This window comes from Camelina sativa, chromosome 6 (genome assembly GCF_030686135.1).
Source record: "Camelina sativa cultivar CO46 ecotype springtype chromosome 6, ASM3068613v1".
Lineage (NCBI taxonomy): Eukaryota > Viridiplantae > Streptophyta > Magnoliopsida > Brassicales > Brassicaceae > Camelina > Camelina sativa.
In genome coordinates, this window is record NC_141885.1 from 24488073 (window position 1) to 24513794 (window position 25722).

Genomic DNA, 25722 nt, shown 5'->3' on the forward strand with positions numbered 1-25722 from the left:
AACCCGAAAAATTCTGTGACCCTATCCGGGCCCGGCCAGACTTTAAAACATAGGCTCAGAAATATTTCGAACTGGGCCGGATCAGACTCAAATATATGCGGACTTTGCGGGTTTGAGGCCGAGCCAACCCGATTGACACCCACACCCCTATCCACGTTACACAATATTGATTTCTGCCTTTTCCTGATTATTTTTAAAAAGGATAATTAACAATTAACGTATAATAGTAATGTAAACTCCTATATACGATCGACCAAGAAAGAAGAAATTAAAAGGTGAGAGAGATTAGGGTAGAAGAAGTGTGCACACAAAAAAAAAAACCAATGATCGACCTAGTTCCTGATCTAGTGGAAGAAATCCTTGTTCGGCTGCCCTTCAAATCCATACTTAAATTCAAAACTGTATCGAAGCAATGGAGATCAATACTGGAGTCGAGGAGTTTCGCGGAGAGCAGGCCTACGTTTATGAATAAAGTTCAAAAGAAGCCGCAAATACTGGCGGCGGCCGTAAACCACTGTACGTTTACAATGCTAGGGGACGAAGAAGGGGTCGAGTTGGTCTATTTACACTGCCATGTCGCCACACGACCTTCGTTGGCATGTGACGGTCTTGTTTGCATCCCTGAACCAGGTTGGATCAACGTTTTCAACCCTTCCACCGGAGAATTCATCAGATTCCCTTCCGGCCCTGATCCCGTAAAAACCCAACACTATAATAACCTATTTATGGATGGTAAGCATCTATGTTGATAACAAGAATAAATCCATACAGAACTTTTTTTGATAAATATATATTCATTGATGGGTTTGAAATATTGTAAACCTCTGCAGATAACTATTATGATAATATCTTTATCAAAAAAAAAAAAAAAAACTATTATGATAATAGTGATATATTCCCTGGACACTGGAGGATGGGATTCGGTAGAGACAAAGTTAACGGAAGCTATAAAGTAGTGAGGATGTTCTTTGAGCCAAACCACTACGGTGAGATTCTTGATTTAAACATTGGGGAATGGCGGAAACTGCCGAGGCCGCCTCCTCACCATGTGGGAGAGACATCGAACTCAGCGTGTGTGAATGGCTCCATCTACTGGTTATGTGAAGCTGCTTATCACGAGTATCGGATTCTAGCTTTGGATCTTCACACACAAGAGTTCCGTGATGTCCCAACACCGCCTTTATTACGTCAAACAGTGATGCAAACAGAGAGGCTAGCAAATCTTGAAGACCGTCTAGTCTTATCCATATTCAAACCTCAACGCGTGGTAGAGATATGGTGCATGGATACACAAGAAGAAACATGGATCATCACTTACTCCTTTGACTTTTATCGTGTCTCAGTCTACCGAAATCCCTGGAATTCCTCGCATATGTGGTTCATGCCTATGGCTGTTTCTAAGGGAGGGAATCTTTTCCTCCATGAACATAGAAAACAGTTGGTTAAATACTATCCAAAGACAGGCTGTCACATCTCTACAAACATTTGTGTTATATCTCCTTTCGTTGAAAATTTGCTCCCACTCCAACGTCCCGCTTCTGCTCCAGAAATCAGGACATATCTGTACCGAAAACAGGTGCAGGAATCACGGATTTCCAAACGTTTTAGACATATCGAATGGTGGATCCCAAATATATTGATTACAATCACTGTTGCAGCTACTATATTGCATCGTATCGTTCATTATTGATATACCTATTTATTATGATACTTTTTTCAATTTTTTTTCTTTTAACATTAATAAGTGCATGCATTTATAATATTTTTTTCTGCTTTATAGATTGTAGTATATATGGAACTTTTGGTATTTTGGATTTTTTTTTTCGATTCTTCTAAATCGAAATTTAATTTATGATTTTAATATGATTATAAATTTATAATTCACAATCTTATTTTACAAATATATACACTATACTTTTATAACAAGTTATTTTATCAGATTTTTTTTTTTAATAACACCAATCATAAAATTGTCTTTTTAAAACTATGATTTCGGGCTGCCAACAATGCAAGTATACAAACCTAGCTAGTATACATGTATATATAAGAATCGGGCACATACTCGTATGCATCATCATGTATAAATGGCGTTCGTAGTGAAACAAATTTAAGATTCAATTAAAGAAAATAAAAAGCACTAATTAAACCACCAGCTTCCCGATTCAGTAGTGAGAACAAAATAATTGTTCCGCTATCTCCTATGTTACCATCAGCATCAAGTTCCTTAATCTCATCGTTCCGCCAATCCTCAGCGAGATACGACCAGGAGTAGCGATCGACGTCGATCTTTGCAAATCCTACAATCTTGAGGACATGTGATAAATTTTTCAACCTTCTTATTTGAACCGTTAGTTTTTTTTTTCTTTTTCAAAATGAATGTAAAATTTATTCAACAAAAAAATCATGTTACATGTGAACGAATGAACCATACGTTTACGTGTGATGTAAGTTTCTTCATCGACAAAGAGAAGACAGTTGGAACAAAGGATTATATATACATTTTTGGAGAGGATCATGACTATGGATATATCAATGTCGGTGCATTTCAATGCAAGCCTTTTATTAGAGCAGCTATGTTCCAAGGTTAGTTCAAATTCAATTTAGGGGCAAGGGACACACATTGGTACCAATTTCGTGAGTTCCACAGTCCAAAGGCTAAAGTAAGGAGATTACTTGGTTAAAAATAGAACGTAAGTTCTTGCAACTCAGTTCTCTTTATAATTAGAATTTTTTTAAACTGATCTTATTTTTTGTTCTTATAGCGAATTTTAAATTATAGAAAGTATAACAAAGATGCTCAATATATCTCGATTAGAAAAAACAACAACACTTGAAATTTTCTACAATGTATAAAACAGTATTGTCTATTGTGTGTTCTCTCCTTCTCCCTTCTGTACAAATAACACTATAATGATGAAGATACTCTTCTTTTGATCAAATCTTTAACACTATAATGTTTCTTCTCTAACCATTTGCGCAAAAACTTTGCTCATTGAGATCCCTGCAATATCTCCCACTCCATTTACACTGAACTGCACAGTTGAGCCCACAACGCTCGCCTCTGGCTTATCATCCACCACCATTGCCGCTTTCTCATCTTTTGCTTGGACCTGAAGCATGAACTCTAGGTTCCACAACAAATCTCCCATTGTTGGCCTCTCAATCCCGTTTTGTGCCAAACACTTCTCTGTTAAACCACAGTACTTTTTCACCTCTTCAAGCTTCACTTTCCCATCAAGAAAAGGGTCTATGATCTCTTCCATTTTCCCTTTCTTCACCAACTTCATCGCCCACTCTATCAAGTTCACTTTCTCTCTTGGAAGTGATGGATCAATGACTGGTCTCCCGCATAGTACTTCAAGCATCACCACACCAAAAGAGTAAACATCAGATTTCTCAGTCAATTGTTGTCTGGTTAAGTACTCTGGATCTAGATAACCAAAGCTTCCTTTGACCGCGGTACTCACATATGTCTGATGATCAAGATCAGGACCTGTCTTAGACAATCCAAAATCCGCAACTTTGGCCATGAAATTCTCATCCAAGAGAATATTAGCTGATTTCACATCACGGTGTATGATTGCTCTTGTCGAACCTGTATGGAGATAATGAAGTCCTCTAGCTGCACCAACACATATCTCAAGCCTCTGCCTCCAACTCAATCTAGGGTTATCATTTGAGTCATAGAGATGATCTTTAAGCGTTCCCTTCTCCATATATTCATAGACAATGATCATTTCACTACTCTCATCGCAATACCCGATTAAAGAAACCAAATGCCTATGTCTGAACTGAGTAAGCATTTCAACTTCTGTCTTAAACTCAGCTAATCCTTGTCTAGACTGAGGAGCTCCACGTTTCACAGCTATCTCAGTCTTGTCCTTCAAGACTCCTTTGTAAACTTTACCAAACCCACCAACCCCAACCACTAAGCTTTCATTGAAATCATCAGTTGCTTCCTTGATTAGAGCCAAAGGGTATCTATAACCGATCTTTGCACTCGAAAAGATCAAGCTCTCACCTATTTCATTCTGCTTAACCTGCTCATCTCCTCTAGAATGAACAGTCTGCATTTCTCTATTTCTTCTTCTTCTTCTCCTGATGCACCACCAAGATATAACCACACCAATCAATAAAGCAACACAGAGAGCTGCAGCTAATCCAGCTATCAATCCGATACTCGGATTCGAACTCTTGTTACGCAAAGAACCATCAGGGGAAACAGCATCAAAAGCATCAAGACTCCGCTTATCATTGCTTAGCTTCATAATCTCAAATCCGTTAATAAAAGAAACAGGGTACAAAGAAACATCCATAACTCCACCAATAGATAGATTCATGACTCCTTCTCGACTTCTAGCTTTCCGCATCACTGCATCAACGAAATAAGGAGCTCCAAAAGTGCCATTTGCAACCTCTGTCATATCAATGGAGCCAGCTTTGTCTGAATTCACGAAAATGTCAAAACGTATCTGACGCTCGAATCCAAAAGGATCCACTATTATGTTACAAAAGTGAAACCTGACAAAGTAATCGAAACCAGGCTCGATGTTGAACGTCCAAGTAAGATTGGCGTTAGTATTCGGATCAAGATCAGAGTTCAACCTCGTGGCGGTTCCATAGACGTAAACTGGTGCAATGTCCTCTGTTATCCCACCAGCAGCACTGAAGTTAACTGCTTTCAGGTTCTTCACAGGGGTACCGTAGTGAGCTTTATACGCAGAATCCGAATCCCATTGCCTCCAAAGCTTGTCTTGATCACGAGTCACAGTCAGATTCCCCATGTTTACACGAGAAACAGTCTCCATCGCATGAGTCCCGAGCTTGAGATTCTTCTTGCTCTGTGAACCGATAAGTCTTGCTTCTTCAGGAAGCAAAACCTCTGGAAGTCTGAAAACTTCTAAAGCATTGATGAAAGCTACAGAACCTGTCTGAGGACGAAACTCAATGACTAGATGATCCGAAGAGATGTTTAAACTGTATTCTTTAACAAGAGAAGTCGTCGAGGGTTTGTAATCTCTGAGAAGAGTGAAGTTTTGAGACGAAACAGAGAATCTAGCTGTGGTTAGATCTTGAGAAGAGGTGACAAAGGGTAAGAAGTAGAGACGAATCAAGAACCAACCGTGTTGTTCGATCGGGAATCGGTAGGTTGATGATGATTCAGCGGAGAATACTCTCGCGGTCTGAAACAGAGTCGTCGTCGATTCATCCCTTGAATGCGAATCCGTGGTTCCGACTACAGAGGTCCCTCGACTAGAATCGAAGATTCCTTGACCACGACTGTCGTCCGATACAAAGGTTCGATTGTTGACTGTTACATTCGTCGGAGATCCACAGTTGATGAAGAAAGTATCAGTAGAAGCAGAGGAGATGTGTGAAGAACAGAGAACAAATATTAAAAAACCTAACTTTAGCCCTAAGAAGGGCTTTAGGTTTATCATAGCCAAAAGAAAGAACAGAGCGAAATCACCAAGAAATATGGAGAAAAGGTATCTCACGAAGTCGAAATATTCAGGAAAGAAACAGAGTCTATTTCGGAGAAGATTAAGCTGGAGAAATAAAAGTGAGAGAGAGATGTTTCTCAAAAAATAAAAAGATCCGTGAACAGAAGAGAGAAACATTCACATCACCAAATCAATAACTACGCGTTTACACTTAACCAAATTGACCAAAAAACGAATTATCGAGAAAATTAAAAAGTCTTTGAATTTATTGTGATTTTTAGGGTTTAAATCCAAAAAAGAAGACGAGAAGAAGAGGCAAGTTGATCAACAAATCTGTTGACAAATACACAAAAGTTGTTTGATTAACCAATCTGAAGAAGAAAAAAAATACTAATCATCAACAAGGCCACGAGAAAGAGTTATTATTTTACTAAATTTATGTAAATTTCGTTTTCAACGTTTTTGTTCATTGAGCTGGAAATTCATCAATTAAAAAAAAAAAATTCAACAAGGCCAAAAAAAAATACAAAGAGGATAGAAGAAGAGCATATAATAATGAGTGATTGGAGACACATAATAAAATAGATAAACAACTGGAATATTTTGTATTTTCCCACCGGCTACAAACGTGCCGTTAGATTTGTATTGTTCAAGATAGCCACAGAATCATTGTCTTCTTTTCCGAGTCTTTTATTTTATTTTTATAGCACAGAAAATTTGAATTATTTTTTTTATAAAACTAGCTGTAAAGAAAATATTGCTTTGTAATGCAAATAAAAAAAAATACTACTTCAATTTTATCAGGTCTTGGAAAGAATTCAAAATTTTAATTATTAAATTATATAAAATGTATAATATCTTAGACGAGAATGCAATAAGAGTTAATATGTGAATTTAAAAGAGGTTTATCAATGTTTTAGACCCCTATACAAATCTATAATATAATAACCACCATTGTATTTGTGTTTTTGTAAATAAAAAGAAAAGTAAAATCATATTTGAGTTCGGATCAAATTGTACAATTTCTTGCTCGCTTTTTTTTTTAATCTTTGATTTGCTGAATGATATTTTATAACTAGATTATAACCCACAGTACACCGCAAAATATGTTTTTTTTTGTTAATGTACTATTTTAATATTAATTTTGCTAATATACTCTTTTGTTAATTTTAGTGATTTAATATATAAATCGTGATATACCACAATAATTTTTCTTTACTACAATCCTAATTAAATCAGTTTGATTCGACATATTTTATATTTGTGTTGTTAAAACATTAAAATGAGAATTTAACCCGTATTGAAATATCATATTAGTGATAATTTATTTTTTAGTATTATTAATTCAATCATGTAATGTCATATAACCCGTCATGTAATATAACTCGTTTGTGTAATTTTGAAATTTAATATGTTTAAAATATTTATAATTTTAAACTTTTATTAAGATTAGATTTATTAGTTATAAATTATAAACTTCTTAAAATTTTATAATTTACTATATATAGTCACTTTACTATATATGTATGTTGAACACACACTTTTTCTATTAATTGAGTAATATATGTTTGTTTAAAAAAATTCAAATCACAATATATGCAGGAAAAATATACCTTTTTTATTAATTGTATGTATTATATGATGATTTATTACATTTAAAATTTAAAATAAAAAAGAGATGATAGGAGAATAGTTTTTTTTTTCATTTGGAATAAATTTTCTAAATATCTTTATTAATTATAGAACATTATATATATGGATATTTAAAATATTTTAATTGTATTTGGTTATAAAGATAGTAGAGAAAGTTAACTAAACTCGTTTGGATATGAATATAAGCATTAAATGTAAAAACTTTCCAAAAAACATTTTTGAGCAAAAACTGCTCTAAAAATTATTCTAGTATAGATTTAAGCATAACAGAGCCATTTTTTATCAGTCTTAACCGCCGACAACACATATATTTTCTATTTGAAATTCCATATCCGAACAAGATCAGATTTAATAATATACATTAGTAGCACTACATACCAAAACTCATTTGATCACTTAAATAATTACATGTCTGATTGGATTTGTTTAGTAATATCATTGAGATATATTATAATTGGGAGAACATTTAGACTATTTCTAGCTACAGGTGTTGAGTGTATAAAACTTTAAACAATACACTTACGTTTTGTAAAAAAAAAACATTGGTCAGGCTTATAATGAAATGTATCGTATTAGAATGTATTAATACAAGATATATGCATCTATAATTTATTCATCAATTAAAATGTAAATACAACAAATTTGCAACGCAAGTCTGATAGGTCTAACAAAGAAAAATTAATTGTAACAAAATTCATCAAACAAATTACAAAACATGTCAGGACACTGATCAAGGGACGGGGTTTAATTTGTCGCAAAAGATATACGTCCAAACACATAGTATACGTAGCCAAGAGATACAATACAAGATATACGCATAAAGAAGATACAATACGTACAAAAGAGTTCACAATAAAACGGTAACAGCATGCACATTGATCCATCGAGATGAAGCCATGTGCTTTGATTTTCTCCACACATATATGTAAATGATCAAACATACTTTTTTTTTTGTGTGTTTTAGAATTTTGTTATCCGATCCTTATAGTTTTTAGAATTTGTAACCCAAGCACGATTAGTTAAAACAATTACAAAGATAAGAGTTTTAACTTTTAATGTTGACAGATCCAATTTCAAGGTGAATTTGTTTAATTTGGGAAGCATGCAACCATCTATGCTTTATGCTTGTATCAATCCAGCATAAATACTTTAAGAGGTCCGTTTTAGACCAAATAGAAATTATAGGCTAAATACTCATAGAGCCCTTATCTTTACTTTCCTTTGTTAATCTTGAATTATCTTGTATGAACTCACCTCTTTTGAGGTTTTAGTTTCAATGGAAGTTCTTTGTCCAAAAAAAAAAAAGGCTAACTTCTTGGTTTACGTAAACACAGTTTAACGAAAAATCAAATGGGCCTAAAAAAGTATCGAAAACAGTTTAATGTGGACGTAAAGAAACTTGGACGATCTTCCATAGTAAAGTGGTCGGTCCTTTACAATTTTAATGAACAATCACTATATCGTTCAGAAAATAAAGCAAAATTGGTTGGTGTAATACATATATTAAGTTATTTTGTCAGTGGCGTTTTACATCGTATAGTAGCAGTTCGAGTACTTAATGATTATTATTTGATAGGATAGTCTTGTTTGCAGGTCGGATCAGATTTCAAACATAGCCGTAAAGAAAATAAACAAACCATGCAATGAAAGAGCTAAGTAAGTAAGGCCACTCATATCTCGTCGGTACATCTCAAGAAACTAATCCCATGATTTTCGGCCAGGAAAATTGTGTGCAGTTTCATCAATTCTATGATTCCATTAGTTTGAGATCCAAATACATAAGTTAAATGGGATCTTTAGCTGGTTATTAAATAATTTACATTCATATATCTTTTGGAGTGGTAAAAACATTGTCAAATTGTATGCTGCAATGCTAAATTTCATATGCATAGTTGTAATTTAAGGACCGGGAGAATGAGTTTAAAGATGATAAACATGGAGATGGAGAAATCCGACAAAGATAAAGAGAATAAAATCCGCAGGAAGGTCACAATAATCCAAAAAAGGTTAAAACCGGAAACACAATTTAAAGTAAAAAAACAAAAAGCTCGGATGCGTTAGGTAGCTCCGCCACCTCCGATCAAGAACCCAGTTCCGGGAACAACGCTCTGACGGAGAAGTAACGAAGCTGTAACACAAACAAGCGACCAAATACCAAACTAAAGTAAACAAGAAACTAACAACATTCTTTGATTCATCTGCGGATAGAGTTTTGATAATGGGAGTTCACTTCGCACCCTTCTTGACTGCAGCCTTGGTAACCTTGGCTCCAGTTGGGTCCTTCTTGTCGACACTCTTGATGACACCGACTGCAACAGTCTGCCTCATGTCCCTCACAGCGAAACGTCCCAAAGGTGGGTACTCGGAGAAAGTCTCAACCACCATAGGCTTGGTAGGAGTCATCTTCACCATACCGGCATCACCATTCTTCAAAAACTTGGGCTCCTTCTCAATCTCCTTACCAGAACGCCTGTCAATCTTGGTCAAGATCTCAGAGAACTTGACTGCAATGTGAGAGGTGTGGCAATCGAGGACTGGGGCGTAACCGTTTCCAATCTGACCAGGGTGGTTCATGATGATAACCTGGGAGGTGAAGTTGGCTGCTCCCTTGGCAGGGTCATCCTTGGAGTTGGAGGCGACATACCCTCTCTTAAGATCCTTCACAGCAACATTCTTAACATTGAACCCAACATTGTCACCGGGAAGCGCCTCAAGAAGAGACTCGTGGTGCATCTCAACAGACTTGACCTCAGTGGTCAACCCTGTGGGGGCAAAGGTCACAACCATACCGGGCTTGATCAAACCAGTCTCAACACGTCCAACTGGCACCGTTCCAATACCACCAATCTTGTAGACATCCTGAAGTGGGAGACGAAGGGGCTTGTCTGATGGCCTCTTGGGCTCGTTGATCTGGTCAAGAGCCTCAAGGAGAGTTGGTCCCTTGTACCAGTCAAGGTTGGTGGACCTCTCAATCATGTTGTCACCCTCGAATCCAGAGATGGGCACAAACGGGATTTTGTCAGGGTTGTACCCAACCTTCTTCAGGTAGGAAGACACCTCCTTGATGATTTCATCGTACCTAGCCTTGGAGTACTTGGGGGTTGTGGCATCCATCTACAAACAAAATGGAAGAGATATAATAACAGTTAGTGAGACAGAAGACAACCAGAGAAACAAGCAATAATCACACTAAGAGATATTAAAAGAAGATTATGATTACCTTGTTACAACAGCAGATCATCTGCTTGACACCAAGGGTGAAAGCAAGGAGAGCGTGCTCACGGGTCTGACCATCCTTGGAGATACCAGCCTCAAAACCACCAGTGGTGGAGTCAATGATAAGGACAGCACAATCAGCCTGGGAGGTACCAGTAATCATGTTCTTGATGAAATCACGATGGCCAGGAGCATCAATGACTGTGCAGTAGTACTTGGTGGTCTCAAACTTCCACAGGGCAATGTCAATGGTGATACCACGCTCTCTCTCGGCCTTAAGTTTGTCCAAGACCCATGCGTACTTGAAGGACCTCTTGTTCATCTCAGCAGCCTCCTTCTCGAACCTCTCAATGACACGCTTGTCAATACCACCCAACTTGTAGATCAAGTGACCAGTAGTGGTGGATTTACCAGAATCGACGTGGCCAATGACCACAATGTTGATGTGAAACTTCTCTTTACCCATGGCTGCTCGTCAAAAAAAAAAATAATCTGCAGAAAGATCAATCATATTATTAATGAGTCAAATCAACACTGACAGTAGACATATATATAATCAATATGAAATTAATGTGTCTCAAAACAAAACAAAACAATCACAGTAAGTAAGAAGCTGCTATCGGAGTCGAACCGATCTCTACCACACAAAAAAATAAAGATGTGGTGCTCTGACCGCTGAGCTAAGCGAGCTTAAATTCATACAAGTAATAATCAGCAATTCCAAGGAACTCCACAGAAACAAATCCGAGAGAGTTCCCACAACTTTGATTATCAACAAGGAACAATACATTTGTTCAGCCAATCACAAGATAAAAACGATATTCAAATACTACATCCTAACAACAACATAATCGATAGTTCACTCAGATCCAATTCGAATTATAATAAAAAAAATCTCAGAACCAGATCAATCCGATGATCGAGAAATCGATAAACTATATATCAAAGACGAGATACTCAAAAAAAACAATCTACAAACAAACAAAAAAGCATCGAATCGAATCATAAAAGAGATACAGGCAAAGAAGAAGAATCAAACTGAGAGAAGAGGGTAACAACATGGAAAAGACAAGGATCGAAAACGTCTCAGCAAAGGTAAGCAAAAAAAGAGAAAGAAACAGATCGTTCGAAGACGCTTACCTCAAAGATGTCGCAAGGATATGGAGTGTGCAGCGGCTAGGGTTGAATAAGAATGATCTCAGGAATCCATTGAGAAACTTAGGGTTTAACATAAATAATAAATTTTTAATCATTATTTAATATTACGATTATGCCCCTCATCCGCCGACTAATTCTCTTGGGCCTTGGGTCGGTTGTGTTTCATATAAAAAATGTGACAAAACTTCATAGACTAGAGAAGTTAATTTGAATTCGAGATTATGTTCACTTAATAATCTTAATAAACCAAACGGCATCCTTGGTGTATGTTCAAAACATTCGTTAGCACACCATTTAATTGAGGTTATTCAAGCTACTGATCAGCTGCAGTGTACGCTATATATATATATATATATATCTAGAAAGTGCATTGATTTTATAGCAAACTCAATTCATCATGGCATTAGTGTATTACTAGTTGGATTAGATCACCGTATATAACATTGTCGTCCTCTTTGTTATCTCAATGTATGCAGTAAGGCAGATACTGAATAGACACTTACACCATATAGAAGAGTGAACAATTAAAAAATCTATATTATTAATTAACCTCAAAATCTCATGACAATGGTAACTGTTTATTTATAACAACCATAAGTGTCCCATTCCATGAGCAACCTCAAGTGATAGCAACCTTCCATGTTAAAAGTTTGATTTCAGAAAAAACTCCAGAGGACCTGAGATTGAGACCGGAGGATCTATCATCAAGCGACTCGCCTTTCCTTCTACGTAAAGCTGAGGTAATGTGTTGGCCTCTTTTGCAGTAACGCCTTCCGCGGTCCACAACGTAACATGTGGCCATTCGTTCTTAGAGACTATGGTCTCCTCCCCGTCCACAGATCCGACATGGGCAGTTAGAGCAGCCATCTTGTCGTTGTAGATGACCTCGGTGAGCTCTACGGGTACCTCTGTTCAAGTGCTGGCTACAGCTGCTACCCCGTGGCTTTTCTTGTGGGAAAGCGTCACGTGAGACCGTTCAAGCTTTTCCTGTATACTCTTTTTCTTTCCCTCTAGAAAAGATCCGACTGTTGGGTGTGCTGTGGCCAACTGATAAGAAAAAAAACATCTATTAACAACAAATCCCATACATAACATTGACTTCTCTGATGCTAAAGATAAAAAGGAAAAAAAAATGATGTGGGCTCACTCCGTTACAAATCGGGGCAGGAACAAAAGTCATATTTAAGTTTGTGAACTTACAGCTTTTAGTTTTGAATATGAACATCCTTTTTCTTAAGAATTTGATTGTGAACTTTGAGTAGTAGGCAAGTTAACGGCAGCGGAAATAATAGACCCATGTTTTGTTTTCTCTGAACTTGGTGGTTTATATTCACCCTTTGCGATTCTTTTGAGCTCTTCCCGCACTTGATGAGCTGCAGACTCAAATGGAATCTGAATGTTGCAAACCAGAAAACAAAAGACATTGTTATCTTTTATCATGTGCTGAAGAAATATCGACACAGGGAAAATACTAGATAACATGGATTTGTAGCTAGCTTTTCATGAACCCTCAATGACAAAAAGTATCTTTTACCTGAATAGAATTGAGATATTCCGAATTTGCAACTAAAGTATCTCGTAGTTGTTTCTCCCATTGGGTTCACTCTGCTGCGTATGTTCCTCTCGTCGACTCGAGTCTACATCAAGAAAAAACAGAAGGAAAAGAGTTCAAAAGGACCCAAACAAAAGTTAGAGCTGAAGAGATAGAAGTAGAGAACATGATGTCTTCCTCGTTAGTTTTTGCTAAATTGTTATTAATGCCTTCCATTTGTTACGGTTTGACATTATTCAACTTTTCAAGTCATGTAAATTGGTAGTGTTGGCTACCCACCTCCCATGTCTTCGACTGTGGAGATTGAACAACTCTATGCCTCCTCAAGAACTGATTTAACAGGATCAGGTAAAGGACTCCTGTATATGCGCAAAGAGAAGTCAACTAAATTAAGTGGTTTACAAATTAATTAAATACGAAGTTGCAATTTGTAGCTGTGCCAAGTTCGAGTTTGTAGGTCACAATTGATGTTACCATATACCTGTCTGATTTCAACAGTGGCATATTCACGAGGGAGCCAAAGCGCTCAATCAATTCACTCTCAAATTCCTTACGGTTCTGGAAGTTAAAGACCGTTCAGTTAAATGTGAGATCAAGTCATAGATATACTTGAAGAAAAGTTGTGGTGTATGTGATGATACCTTTCCCTCATAAAGGTAATAAAACATCAACAGCACATAGCCTGCATTTGAAGATGCCTTGTCGAGCTTTCCCTAACAATATTCATTGCATATGAATGAAACGACGGTTTTGTTAATTTGAATAGGGTTGTGATGAAAGTTGGATGATGCAGTTGAAGATAAACTGTGTATAAGATGCAACTGCATACCGGATGGTTAACTCGTTGAAGTACACGGAATATGAAAAAAGCCAACGCATCAAGTGAATATGGATTTGTATCGGTTCCTGTGCAGTCAAAAGAGGGCCAAAAGTATATATCAAGCAAAAGACCACAACGAATACAGAGGATGAGACAAGGCAATAATTGCGGAAACAAAGCAGAACAATATATTTGTGTGTTTTAACCGAAGTATATAAACTTCTAACTGCACTCTTCTGCAAGAAAATTGACTATCAAGCTTAGAAATTAAAGAAACGAACAAAACGGGAACAAATTCAGTAAAAGATAAATGATCTTTCAACCTTTTACACTCAAAGCGTTTGCAGGGTCATCCAATCAATTAAAGGTCAAATATTATAATTTGAAGTTAATATGACCACATTAAACAGCACACAAGAAGATTGGTAAATGAAATACAACAAAGAATGGATCATAATTACACACCTTCAGAATCAGCAACGATTGGAACTGCAGAAGCCCTAGTTCTCCGACACATGTCTTCAATCTATAGGGAAATTACAAGAATAATATTGGAATGGGACTTGTTAAGAAACACAAGATGTGGAAATACATCAGGTCAGCCACTAACTAGGCTTCAACAATACAAGCTATGCACACAGATATATATATATGTATTAAAGGCAGGTTACAAGTAGTCGAAAAAAGATATGTCTTCAGCAAACCAACCGAGGCAGCAAAGCAATTGATTACGAATGTAACAATAGTTGCAAAGATTCTGATAAAAATCTACTCCTATAAAGCCATTCTTAAAGGATCCATGGGTCGATATTAGTAATGAGTATCAGGCTTATAGCACTACCTGAGAATCTTATAAGCCTGATACTAATCGATGTGAGGTTGTAACAGATTCTCAGCGTATAATTAAATTACCTGTCTCCAGACATCTTCATTTGGGGCATTTTTGTCAGCTAACATAATTGATTGTGGTTTTTTACGACGTTCATCAGCAACCTTTGGCCAATATTTTCCTGCCCAGTATGTAATATATTGCATGAGATGGCACTCTAAAATTGAGAGACCAGAGCAATTTTGACCCAAAAAAAAACCTACACTTGAAAATACCTTTGACAAGATCACCCATCAGGGTGTGCACTGGCCGATCATCTTCAAAGCCTCCTGGGGAGTTCAATAACTCCTTGCAAAGTGCAGATTTAGCACATCCAGGAATCCCTGAGAACATATTTAAATTATTAATATCACAAGGAAACAGATTAACAGAAATGTTATATCAAGTGACATATCCAGAAAGATATACCACCATTCTCTTTCTAACATTATGTTGCTCTCACTTCTGGTCAGAAGGAAAAAAATTTGAGCTTTGACTAATATTATCTGAAGTAGCCAAACAATAATCTATAATCTATTGAAAGCTAATAAAGACTACTACTACTAATAGGTTCAATATAAAACATTGCCACAAAGATGAAGTAAAACCAACAACCAGAATACATGAGATGATATATAGACAATGCAAATGGAGTACCTGGAAAGAATACAATTAACCCCTCATCCTTGTGGACAGCTTCCTTCAAAGCTGTGCTCAGGAGTAGCTGGTGTCACTCCTTCACAAGATCGCCTTCTTCATCTAGATCACCGTCAACAATGGCTAAGAAGTCCTCAGTTCTCACTAGGTTCCCAGCAGCCCCTATCAAAATCTGGTTCTTTGGGCTCTGTTTCGCGTACTGCTCCAGGAATGGCTCAGCTTCACTTAAGTATGTTGATAAAGATAGCTTATCATTCCCACACCTTTTTCTTATGTAAGCAGCCCTGTACATTTTGAAGAGAAGAAGAGATGCTAATCCAGATTCAAAAAGCTGAAAAAATTATTAGACAAACGGCAGCATCTAGGCAGTAGGTTACACATTTGCTCAGGAATAAGTTTTAACAAAACTATAAAAGCTTAGGCTACATGTGTAGAGTAGTGTGATTCTGGTACCATTCATCAAGCATCTTGCAAAGTTCTTTCTGCTTTCCATCTGACGTACCCCAGATTTTCATTTGCCTGGATGCAGAAACAACAATAATATTACCCAAGAAAAAAAAAAAATTAAAGCTTGATCACGTCAGCTCCTAAATAATCAAAAAACATACGGAGCATGGCACAACTATTCTCCCCATTTTGTTTTACAATGCAATGCAAGTTAATCAGAATCCGGATTACCAAAAATATCACTATAACATTTGACACATCACTCTATATGTATATATTCATACGTAGAAAGCAGCTCACCTAAGGTAGTAGTTTTTGTAAGCTGCTGGCCCCTCCCTCTTTAAATAGAATTGATAGGCCATTACGGATCAAAAAGGTTCTCAACTGTAAGAAAATTGAAGACATGGCCAACATCAGGATTTCAGGATAACCATGCAATAAAAGAGGTAGGAAATTGCAACAAAATCACAAATCTCTCTAGCCAGAAGAGACCTCCAGAGAAAAGAAAAATATACCTTGTATGGGAGAAACTTCATATTTGATCATTAAGTTAGCATCATCATCAGCAAAATCATCCTTAGCACATCTGCAAGATGCAAATCAACATTTCCTTTTAATTGAACATCTTTAGCAGACTTATCTGACTTTCACAATTAAGAAACATAACGAAAAAAAACAAGAAACAAAAAAAACCTTACCATAATCATCCAGTGGGCGTTGACCATGATCTCCAAGAACAGCTGTAACCAGTTCCATAGATATGCACATGTGAATTTCCTGGGAGAAAATGACATATTCTGGCAGCAATTGGGAATATGGGTTTGTTTAAAGCTCTGTCCATGGAAATACCTCAAGAAAATCATTGAACTCTGTCTCTTTCTCTAGAGCTTTAGTTCCCCAAGCCTCCCTGAACATCCGTGAAAGGACAAAAAAACACCTACTGCAGTATAACTGCAAATGAAATATTGGGTTAGCATATGAGAAACCGGTTCGGTCGTCAGCTCACCATAAAAGAACCACATAACAACATCAGAAAATGAAAACGAGTAGTAAAATGCAATTTTGCTTCATCAAGAATGTTTTCAAAATATATATATGTAATGTGGTGTGGAATCTTTATCCATAAACGCAACATGAATAGGGAATACCATCAGCAGGCAACAAAACTCCAGAAAGAGAAAACATAAGATATTTTGTTGGACATGACTAACTATGAAACTAAAATGAAGAAGTAATCTATCTTCTTCAAAGTGAAAAGTGTAAACCAAATCTAAAGCTTGAGTTTGAGTTGTATTGATTTGGGGTTTTGTCTAAGATTCTTTGTGAAGACAGAGCTCATCAATAATCAAGGAAGGAATAACTGAAGCTAAGAGATTAAATGAGCTTACATATTTTACCAAAGATGTTCTTTGCATATGCTCCCCCTTTGTGACCGGCGTACATAAAGAGAGAGCCTGAATGCTTCTGGGATACCTGTAAATTAAAGGTGCATTACAACTGGTTTTAAACTTGAGAGTGTCAATACAGATATTCAAATATAGCTAGGGTGTTGTTGTTGATACCTTCAGAGTTGCCAATCCTTTAGATACCATCTCAATCATTCTTGCTGTTATCTGCAAAAAAATCAAGATAAGAGCGTAAATAAAGCAAAAAAAGTGCTACAAACAACAAGCAGTCAATGAAAGGGGGAGGGCACTTACCTCTTGGTCAGTCTTTTCGTTCTCAAATTTTGGATAGAAAGTGGCTCTGATCTGAGCATGACAATAAGTCGATTTGTCCACTGCCGACCAGCAAAAATTGCTTAGATTTTGAACAGTTTTTTTGCTTGCCTGTAGTTTGACTCGGTAAGACTGAAACATTAGTGTTGCTTTCCGCAAGACTCAACCCACCAAATTGATTGTTTACTGCCTTCTGCAACAACAACGGATACAGAACTATCACACTGGATTCATATGGAGGAGCATCCATCTTCGGTTTCACTTGCCACTACTTCTGCTCAGCGTGACCTCTCCTCTTTTTCTGGCCAACCAAAAACAAAAATTTCTGATTTCTCCACAAACTCCTAAATATGCATCCACAACAATAGCAATGCGCAAACACAGATCAAAAGATACAGAATTGTCAAAATACGAATCACTTTATACCTGCAAACGTAAGTGGTAGGGATGGACACTCCCACCCAACGGCCGCGCCCAAAGTGACATCGTCGTCGTCGTCTCTGTCTAAGCGAGAACCAATTTTACTCACAAATCGGTAAATCCAACAAACGTCACGAAAACCGGTCTGACCGGGTTGATCGTCTTTGGTTTAGTTTAATTTCCGGTTTATTGATTTTATCACATCGCCCTTTAACAAAAACGTAATTAATTAGTGTGGCACGGTATAATTTCCTTTTTGCCAACTTCTTTGTTAGCAAAAAAAACAGATGGGACCTATGCACGTAGAAACTTGGCAATCGTCCATGGAATTTTGAATTTGGGTTTTGACTTTTAGTTACTATAGTACACTTGGTATCTACAATTATAATTACTAGCAATCGAGATAATATACTCCTTCCGAGTTTATTTACTTGTCATTCCAAAAAATTTCACCCAATTTAAGAAACTATATAAATTAACAAGTTTAACCTTACAAATAATTTATTATTTTATTTATTGTATTAGTTTAATAGAGTTATATTTGGAACTTTATTGTAAAAGTTACATTGGTAAATGAGAATGACAAGTAATCTAAAACAAAAAAAATCTTTCTAGAATGACAAGTAATAAAAACCAGAGGGAGTATCATTTTGTCATAAATATGTACTATTTTACATAACTCAAAATTTAATACATCTATATATACATTTTTAGAGACATTTAGCCAATAAATCATGGAATTGTAACCTATTTACAAGCATGTCATTAGCATTAATTATTAATTTATTTTCATTTAATTTATTAATATTAAATTTTAATTTTTGGAAACAAGATTTCTCATCCTAATAAAATTTCCAAAACAATAGGAACCACTCCCTTTAACATTAATATTAAGTTTATATTAAATTTAATTAATATTAAGTTTTCAATTTTACAAAACAACTAGGATTTAACCCGTGGTACACCACGGGACAATTATTTAATTTTATTTATAATCATGTTTGATTTTAACAGTATTTAATATAGTAATAAACTTATATTTTTTGAATTTTTAGTATTTTTTATATATAAGCGGTGATACAACTATTCTTAGAGTATTATAATTTTATCGGGATAAAACACTAAAATTATGAAATATAACTGTTTGTATAATGTATAATTAATCAGAATAATATTTTGTGTTTATTTAAAATAATACTATTATTGTTTTGTTCAATATATAATTATTTAATTTAACTGATTATTTATTTTTCAGTGTATACGGTTTAATGATTGATTTTTTTATGATTTTTTATTTTATTTTGGGACACATATATAGAAAACAAATTTGCTATTAATAGGGAATTTAGGTAGAATTAATTAGTTTCAATAAAAAAAATTGATTTTGTCAATTTACCATATTTTACTTATTGCTTTTAGTGCAATTTTGTAGGGACTAAATTTTTAAATAAGCAAAATTAAAAGGGTATAACCCAAAATGTACTTCAAAAATGTATATATAGATACTTTCTCCATAAAAACATTTTCTAAACAAATTATATACACACATCTTGGGTCCACTTTAATAACCTTTAGTTATTAAAAGAAAAACAATGTGGAATTCATGTCAATCCCAACAAATAATTGTTAACAACTTTTATTTGCATTTCACAACAAAACTATATATAATAAAGTGAACTGATTCTTTAAATATAAAACATACAAAACTACAATACAAAATTATCTTGTACATAAACAATTTAAAATAATAAAAATACTACTATCTCTAAATTAAAAAGAAAAACACACGGTATATCTCTATTATAGTAAAAGAAAAGTACCACTTGTATTTCGGACGAAAATACCCCTATGCCAACAACATAAAAACAACTAGAACAAGATTAAATATGACTTTATCATTAATTGGGTCGGGGCAAAATTAAACAATTAACCGGAAACATCAGTCGGATAATTTAAAAACCATTAGTGGGTTGTAAATGGGTATCGGGTATGAACAATTTGAATAGTGGGTTTTAAATAAATGGATATCGAGTAATAACAATTTGAATGGGCTACAACATCAGTCGGTTGTTAGCAATACCCGAAATTTACTCTTTATCACGCAAACTTTGGCGAAAATTATGCTATTTAATCTCATCAATTAATTTAAGAGATATCAATCTCCTAACAAAATAAGGAAATCTTACTAAACTACTTCTTTATACACGTACTATATTTTCCTTAGTCGAAGTATTCTAAAATTCATTCCTTACTTAGATATATACAAACAATATATACGAAATATTCCCCAAGATTTTTTACTACTCCATTTTGCAGAATTATCGGCTTTTGCAGAATATTCCCCAAACTTATAATTCCACATTATACCTACTTTTTCATACGTCAAGCGCTTCTATAAATACGAAGGTTCATTCATCATACCTTCGAAAAATTTTCCCTTATGGCTTTTATCAACGCTTCTCCAATGGCTGTTGTCTGTCGCTGCTACCACAAATTTACTGTCAATCAAACCATTCAAAATCCTTATATTTATATATATATATGTGTAATCATGTTTAACCCATTAACGATGTTCATTTGTTTTGAAGGAACCATGTATTGGTTTTACTACATGTATAACGAAACACCATCTCAATTAAGAAGAAGAATTTTCTACTGCGCTATGGTCTCCATTTTTACAAGTTAACAATGGCGTTTCACATACTTTATAAACCTATAAAAACAAAATCAAGCTTATTCTATCAATCTGCACTCAGGAGTCAAGACTATATCTATTAACTATTGGGAAAGAAATGTAGCTTACTGGGTAAAAATAAGATTGTTCAGTTGTCGAATATGAAGACATGCAGGTCCTCTCAGGTTGTATCTGTTGTGGTTTCACCCTTGGTAGCGGAAGGTAGTGATCGAATTGGCCACGAATCGGGGGATCTCAAGAATTATCTTTGAATATGGCTCTCAACAAATTAATCAGAGCAATCCAAGCTTCTCGGATCTTCATGGTATCTCCGACATCACCTCCGGTGCTTTGTCGTTTGTCTTTGATTCAATTCCTCGATTAGCTAATGGCGAAGCTGATGTTTTAGCTTAAAAGGCCTTAAGCATAAGAGAACAATAAACACACTTTGTCTTACCTTTATTTACGCGATTAATTTTGTTTCTTTGGAATCAATACTCTCAGGCCATTTGGGTGGGGCTTTGTCTTCCGCGATGCGAAGTAATCATCTCTCCTAATTCGCTTCTCCGGAATTTGGAAACTTCAACTATTTTCTTCTCTTTGCTTGGCAGCAAACATCAATATATATGACATCTGGAGTGAAATGAACAATCCACTTCACCGGAACTCTCACAGTTAGTCGGATTCAATCTCCATAATTATCAGATCACATCAATCAAAACCACCATGATCTCTGCTTTCAAGATATCTATATCTACGATTGGGCTTTGTACATAAAAAAAGGCTTCTAATTATGGTTCAATTACAATCATTTGTGATGGTGCTAATTAATCATGGGCCATGGCCTTTAAAACTATTTAATTAGGAATCGAACATTTCGTTTTAATTCAACTAATTAACAAAACAAAAAAAAAAAACTGAATATGATATAATCGAAACAAAACAATTTAAATCGGTTTAAATCTAGAAAAAATAGAATATATATATATATATATATATATATATTTTTCTTTTTAATAAAAGATAAGACTAGAAAGATCGGTTTTTTTTACATCAAAGATATATATATATATATATATATATTTGTCGGCCAAATGAATTGGAATCAATTAAATATATTTTGTAATATTATCTGTATTTTGTGTCGAAATTCGAAAGATATGGACTATGGAGGATAATAATTCTTCTATTTTAAAATGCATAATAATAATTACAAATCCATTGTAAACACAGTCCAACTAACTAATTAACTAATAAGTTACATATAATACATTATATATAACACAATTTCAAACTATGAACTAAAACATCTGTATATAAACTATGGAAAACAAAGTCGGTAAATAGTTTATTGTTCATGTATACGATGCGTAAACTCATAAATCGAGATTATTATGTTTTTGTCGCATATCATATTAATAAATGCAAACTTATACAGCCACATCTTAAGTAAATTTCTGTTCAATTGGATTCATATTCCCTCCCACAGTCCCACTATATACTTCACTCTCTTTCGTTTCTTTTAATTATATAAAATTTAAAATATTTATTTATAAAGGAGTGTTATATTTCAAACAAACTTATTACACAAATAGCAAATATCTCGTGAAGTATTTGTTTTGAAAAGTGCGGTAAGCCACACTATAATGAATTAAAACTATAAAACTTTTCAAATATGTAATTTTATGTAAGATAACGGAAATATTCCTCGGCGCTGTAGCGCGGATGCGATTCTAGGTCCTTCTATAAATCACTACTTATTTAATTGTATGTTCTACACTTATACAATAATATAAAACAATACACCTCAAACAAAATACTTTCTAATTTCTATACTAACTAATATATCTATATTTGTAAGGTTGTACATTTAAAAAAATACAAATTAAACATTAGTTATATATAGTTAATCTATAAAACAAATTATTTATTTTTATGAAAAAATAGTCCTGCAATGTACCGCGGGTGAATATCTAGTGATCAACCAAATTTTAGCAAGATAAAAGAGTAATGATATCTTTATAATCAACCAAAATAATATAAAGATAATGAATATCTAGTGATCAACAAATTTTTAGCAAGGTAAAAGAGTGATGATATCTTTATAATCAACCAAAATAATAGAAAGAAAAGAAAACAAAGAGAAAAAAAAATGAGTAGTTTGGAGACAAATTAATCTTATTTTAAGGCTTTCATTTGAAAGTTTAAATTGATGCACACGCACTGATCAAACACACAAAAGATAGGCTAAAAAGCAGCCCACAGCTTTGGGTTCCCTTGTCCCTGTTTGATTATTAATTAATAACACTATGTTTTAGGACTAATGAATAATTATGCGGTATTATTCCGGTCATTTGGTTTTGTTTAGATATTTTATTCACAGAAGTGTCCTTTAGTTCTTGTAAGAGACATATATGGAGAAACTTTTTTTCTATACTAGAGATTTTTATATATTTTTAACACGCTTCCTCGAAACGATTATTTTACGCTTCCTCGAAACGATTATTTTACGCCAATGATCAGCACTATATCCGACTTAGACCATCATACTTGGATCAATAACACAAAACTATGTTAAGATTCATTGATTTTCGAATTCAAAACTAGTTGGTACGTATTCTTGTGTAATTATAAAACCTCTCTTGTTATAAATTCCGAATTGCTAACAAACCTAAAACATAATATGTATTGTTTTATATATGCAAGCATCAAACATAATATGGTGTTTTGGTGAATAGGGGACTTGACCTTGTATGTATTGTTTGAGACTTTGAGTATGTATGTATAAAAGTTAATAGAACTTGACATAAAAAGAGAACTTTACAGGGAAACTGAACATCACAAAAGGGGTAATTAGAGTTCGGAACTCGACCTAACTCTAACGTTGCTGTGTACGTCTACGTCATCATGTCTTGTAATGATGCTTTACACTGTATTTCTCCATTGATATATAAAGTATTTGTTTAAAACCAAATTAACACTTGTTTATATGAGTTTATGGAGCGAAGTAGCAATCAGCTTTCTGGAAGCATGGATCCATGTTTCCCGATATATCCTCCTTTTCAACTTTAAGATGTGAACCTTTCTATGGTGATAGCGATTGTCTGACTCTGAACACTCGTCTTTAGGGAATCATCATTTCAGACAGTCTCTCAATCACTCTCCATTAAATTATACAATATATTCTCTTTTTTGTCAGTTAAGTATTTTTCTGTAATATCGTCACTACTTCAGGTGATTTTAACAGGCAACATTAAAATGAAAATATATGTTTAAAACTAGAGGTACTGCACCATTTTCACAGGCATGGAAATGAATTATTGACGTTGTAAACTTTTAAAACATACAATACAACAAAGTAATTTTTGTATAACTTCTTTATAAACTGTTTGTGCCTTTGTGGTGTAATGTACTTTTAGATTATGGAAGAATTAGAAATTAAAATTACATGGAAACAAGCTGGACAAACATCATAAATAAAATGTATTATTAAAAATCAAATGATATAAATATTGTAGAAGATTACATATACACCATTTTAATAAAATAAAATAAATTTCCTTGATATAATAAAGTTTACCACATCAGAATTTTACAGGAGACATTTGCATTAATTAACAATCCAAACGTATTTAGTCGGATCTAAAAAACCTCAAATCAACAAATTACATGAGTTGAATCTAAAAATCGCTTTCTATTTCATATTCAATTTATTGGACATGAAAGGAGCATTGGCAATTTATGAGCTCACAGTAAAACAAAAAAGAAGCAAAATACAAAAGAAAACAAATAATATATTCTCTAGCTCTCTCAGTCTCACTCTAACTCTTATTTCATCATGTTCAATATCCTTACTTAGCCCCTAAACATATGAGCCCGTTCTTGATCATCCCTCGCTGCGATTCTTGAAGCTGACAACGTACAGAATCCGACCTCATTAACACTATACTGTTTCTGCTTCTGCTGCTGTGATTGCTTGCAATGCAAGATAGCTCCTTGTATAGAATTCTCAATCTCAGAACTAGAACTCGTACTTCTCTTCAAAAACTGCAACGGACGAAACCCTAAACTATTCGATGATTTGTTGTTCGAACTCTTTGCAGGTTGTCGTCTCATAGAAACCGAAAACGATCTTCTATGGCTCCCGGAAACAGAACAATTACTCTGTTTTTTAGGTCTCTCGGTTTTGGTTTGTCCAAAAGGCTTTACTCGGGAATACCTCAAAAACGAATCTTCGTCTGCGACTCTCGCAGCGGAAGACGCGCATGATGACTCATCAGAACAGCTAGTTTTACCAAAGAAAGATCTTAGATAAGCTCTCGAAGCTTTAATCTTCGTTCCAAGACTTGATTGTTTGATCAATCTCAGTTTCGTGGTCCAAGATTTCTTCTTCTCATCCTCATCCTCCTCCTCCTCCACCACTGAATTTGAATAGTTAAGGAAATAGCCTTCAGGGTTAAGTTCTTTACTCACTTGACAAGACTCTGCCGGTGAGACAGTGCAGGACTCGAACGGAGTGTTGCTTGTAACCGGAGTTGGAACCGTCCCCGTTGCTAAAGGTGTGCTGTAGAATTCTTCGTCGAAAGTGTAATCTTCTAGAAGCTTCTGGACCATTTGGAGACGAGGAGGAAGGTGAAGAGGGAGAAGCTTGCCTTTGTAGAAGAGTTCGTCAGCGGGAGAAGTGGTTGTGTCTATCTCAAGAGCACAAAGATGAGACATTTGGAACTCGAACTCTCGAGGGTTGTTGTTGTTGTTCAAAGTTTTGCGTACTAGGTTTGTGAAAGAAGTTACTTCCATGTCTATGTAATCCTCTTCTACATCACTGTCGCATCGATCTAGATTAGCCGCCATTTGTTTTTATGTTTCTTTTGTGGTATGTTTGAGTGATTAGAGAGATAAGTTGAGTTATATTAGTCGAAGTGGTTTGCTTTTATATATGTAAGAGAAAGAGACAGAGAGAGTTAGTGTTAGGTTTTTGATTTGGTAAAGAGGGTACAACTATGGACCGTATTGTTTTATTTTTTCACTTGCTTATAGGATAAGAAATTACGAATTAAATAAAACAGGATGTAATAAAGTTCGAATGAGTACCATG

The 25722-nt window shown here is 34.9% G+C and overlaps 4 protein-coding genes, 1 long non-coding RNA gene and 1 pseudogene across 8 annotated transcripts; 1 reads left to right on the top strand and 5 right to left on the bottom strand.

The window, feature by feature from the left end:
* Window positions 1-305: 305 nt before the first annotated feature.
* Window positions 306-1742, top strand: LOC104699322 (F-box/LRR-repeat protein At2g43260-like). Its single transcript, XM_087452877.1, has 2 exons — window positions 306-699; window positions 831-1742. The coding sequence occupies exons 1-2, from the start codon at window positions 324-326 to the stop codon at window positions 1688-1690; spliced, it is 1236 nt and encodes a 411-aa protein (XP_087309003.1). The 5' UTR covers window positions 306-323; the 3' UTR covers window positions 1691-1742.
* Window positions 1743-2792: 1050 nt separating this feature from the next.
* Window positions 2793-5995, bottom strand: LOC104792754 (putative receptor-like protein kinase At2g39360). Of its 2 annotated transcripts, XM_087454591.1 has the most exons (2): window positions 5123-5995; window positions 2793-5019 (listed from the first exon to the last, which is right to left on the bottom strand). In XM_087454591.1, exon 2 carries the CDS (start codon window positions 4806-4808, stop codon window positions 2949-2951), a length of 1860 nt encoding a protein of 619 aa, XP_087310717.1. In that variant the 5' UTR covers window positions 4809-5019; window positions 5123-5995; the 3' UTR covers window positions 2793-2948. The 2 variants fall into 2 exon arrangements, with proteins under 2 accessions (XP_087310717.1, XP_010517278.2); XM_010518976.2 differs by having other exon boundaries at window positions 2793-5995.
* Window positions 5996-9039: 3044 nt separating this feature from the next.
* LOC104792755 (elongation factor 1-alpha 1) lies at window positions 9040-11564 on the bottom strand. Its single transcript, XM_010518977.3, has 3 exons — window positions 11454-11564; window positions 10318-10805; window positions 9040-10211 (listed from the first exon to the last, which is right to left on the bottom strand). Exons 2-3 carry the CDS (start codon window positions 10777-10779, stop codon window positions 9324-9326), a joined length of 1350 nt encoding a protein of 449 aa, XP_010517279.1. The 5' UTR covers window positions 10780-10805; window positions 11454-11564; the 3' UTR covers window positions 9040-9323.
* A 424-nt stretch (window positions 11565-11988) lies between these two features.
* Window positions 11989-18079, bottom strand: LOC104792757 (tRNA ligase 1-like; annotated as a pseudogene). The gene is made up of 19 exons (XR_015559439.1): window positions 17960-18079; window positions 17516-17834; window positions 17378-17428; window positions 17204-17288; window positions 16514-16766; window positions 16331-16401; window positions 16116-16199; window positions 15822-15887; window positions 15369-15652; window positions 14948-15055; window positions 14756-14853; window positions 14309-14369; window positions 13853-13929; window positions 13665-13736; window positions 13505-13581; window positions 13303-13382; window positions 13006-13108; window positions 12672-12863; window positions 11989-12518 (listed from the first exon to the last, which is right to left on the bottom strand). The product of XR_015559439.1 is annotated as a tRNA ligase 1-like (transcript).
* Window positions 18080-20044: 1965 nt separating this feature from the next.
* LOC104792756 (uncharacterized) lies at window positions 20045-21368 on the bottom strand. 2 transcript variants are annotated; one of them, XR_015559440.1, is made up of 3 exons: window positions 21085-21368; window positions 20757-21012; window positions 20045-20451 (listed from the first exon to the last, which is right to left on the bottom strand). It is a non-coding gene; the product is annotated as an uncharacterized LOC104792756 (long non-coding RNA). The 2 variants fall into 2 exon arrangements; XR_002038513.2 differs by having other exon boundaries at window positions 20045-20434; window positions 21085-21350.
* Window positions 21369-24301: 2933 nt separating this feature from the next.
* LOC104792758 (putative membrane-associated kinase regulator 4) lies at window positions 24302-25539 on the bottom strand. Its single transcript, XM_010518979.3, has one exon. It carries the CDS (start codon window positions 25476-25478, stop codon window positions 24483-24485), a length of 996 nt encoding a protein of 331 aa, XP_010517281.1. The 5' UTR covers window positions 25479-25539; the 3' UTR covers window positions 24302-24482.
* Between the last annotated feature and the right edge of the window lie 183 nt (window positions 25540-25722).

Coding starts and splice junctions, on each gene's coding strand:
- LOC104792758 (XM_010518979.3), bottom strand. CDS start 25,478: ATGGCGGCTAATCTAGATCGATGCGACAGTGATGTAGAAGAGGATTAC.
- LOC104699322 (XM_087452877.1), top strand. CDS start 324: ATGATCGACCTAGTTCCTGATCTAGTGGAAGAAATCCTTGTTCGGCTG. Junction 700..830: donor TTCCGGCCCTGATCCCGTAA/AAACCCAACACT, acceptor AAACCTCTGCAG/ATAACTATTATGATAATATC.
- LOC104792754 (XM_010518976.2), bottom strand. CDS start 5,621: ATGTTTCTCTCTTCTGTTCACGGATCTTTTTATTTTTTGAGAAACATC.
- LOC104792755 (XM_010518977.3), bottom strand. CDS start 10,779: ATGGGTAAAGAGAAGTTTCACATCAACATTGTGGTCATTGGCCACGTC. Junction 10,212..10,317: donor TGATCTGCTGTTGTAACAAG/GTAATCATAATC, acceptor TTTTGTTTGTAG/ATGGATGCCACAACCCCCAA.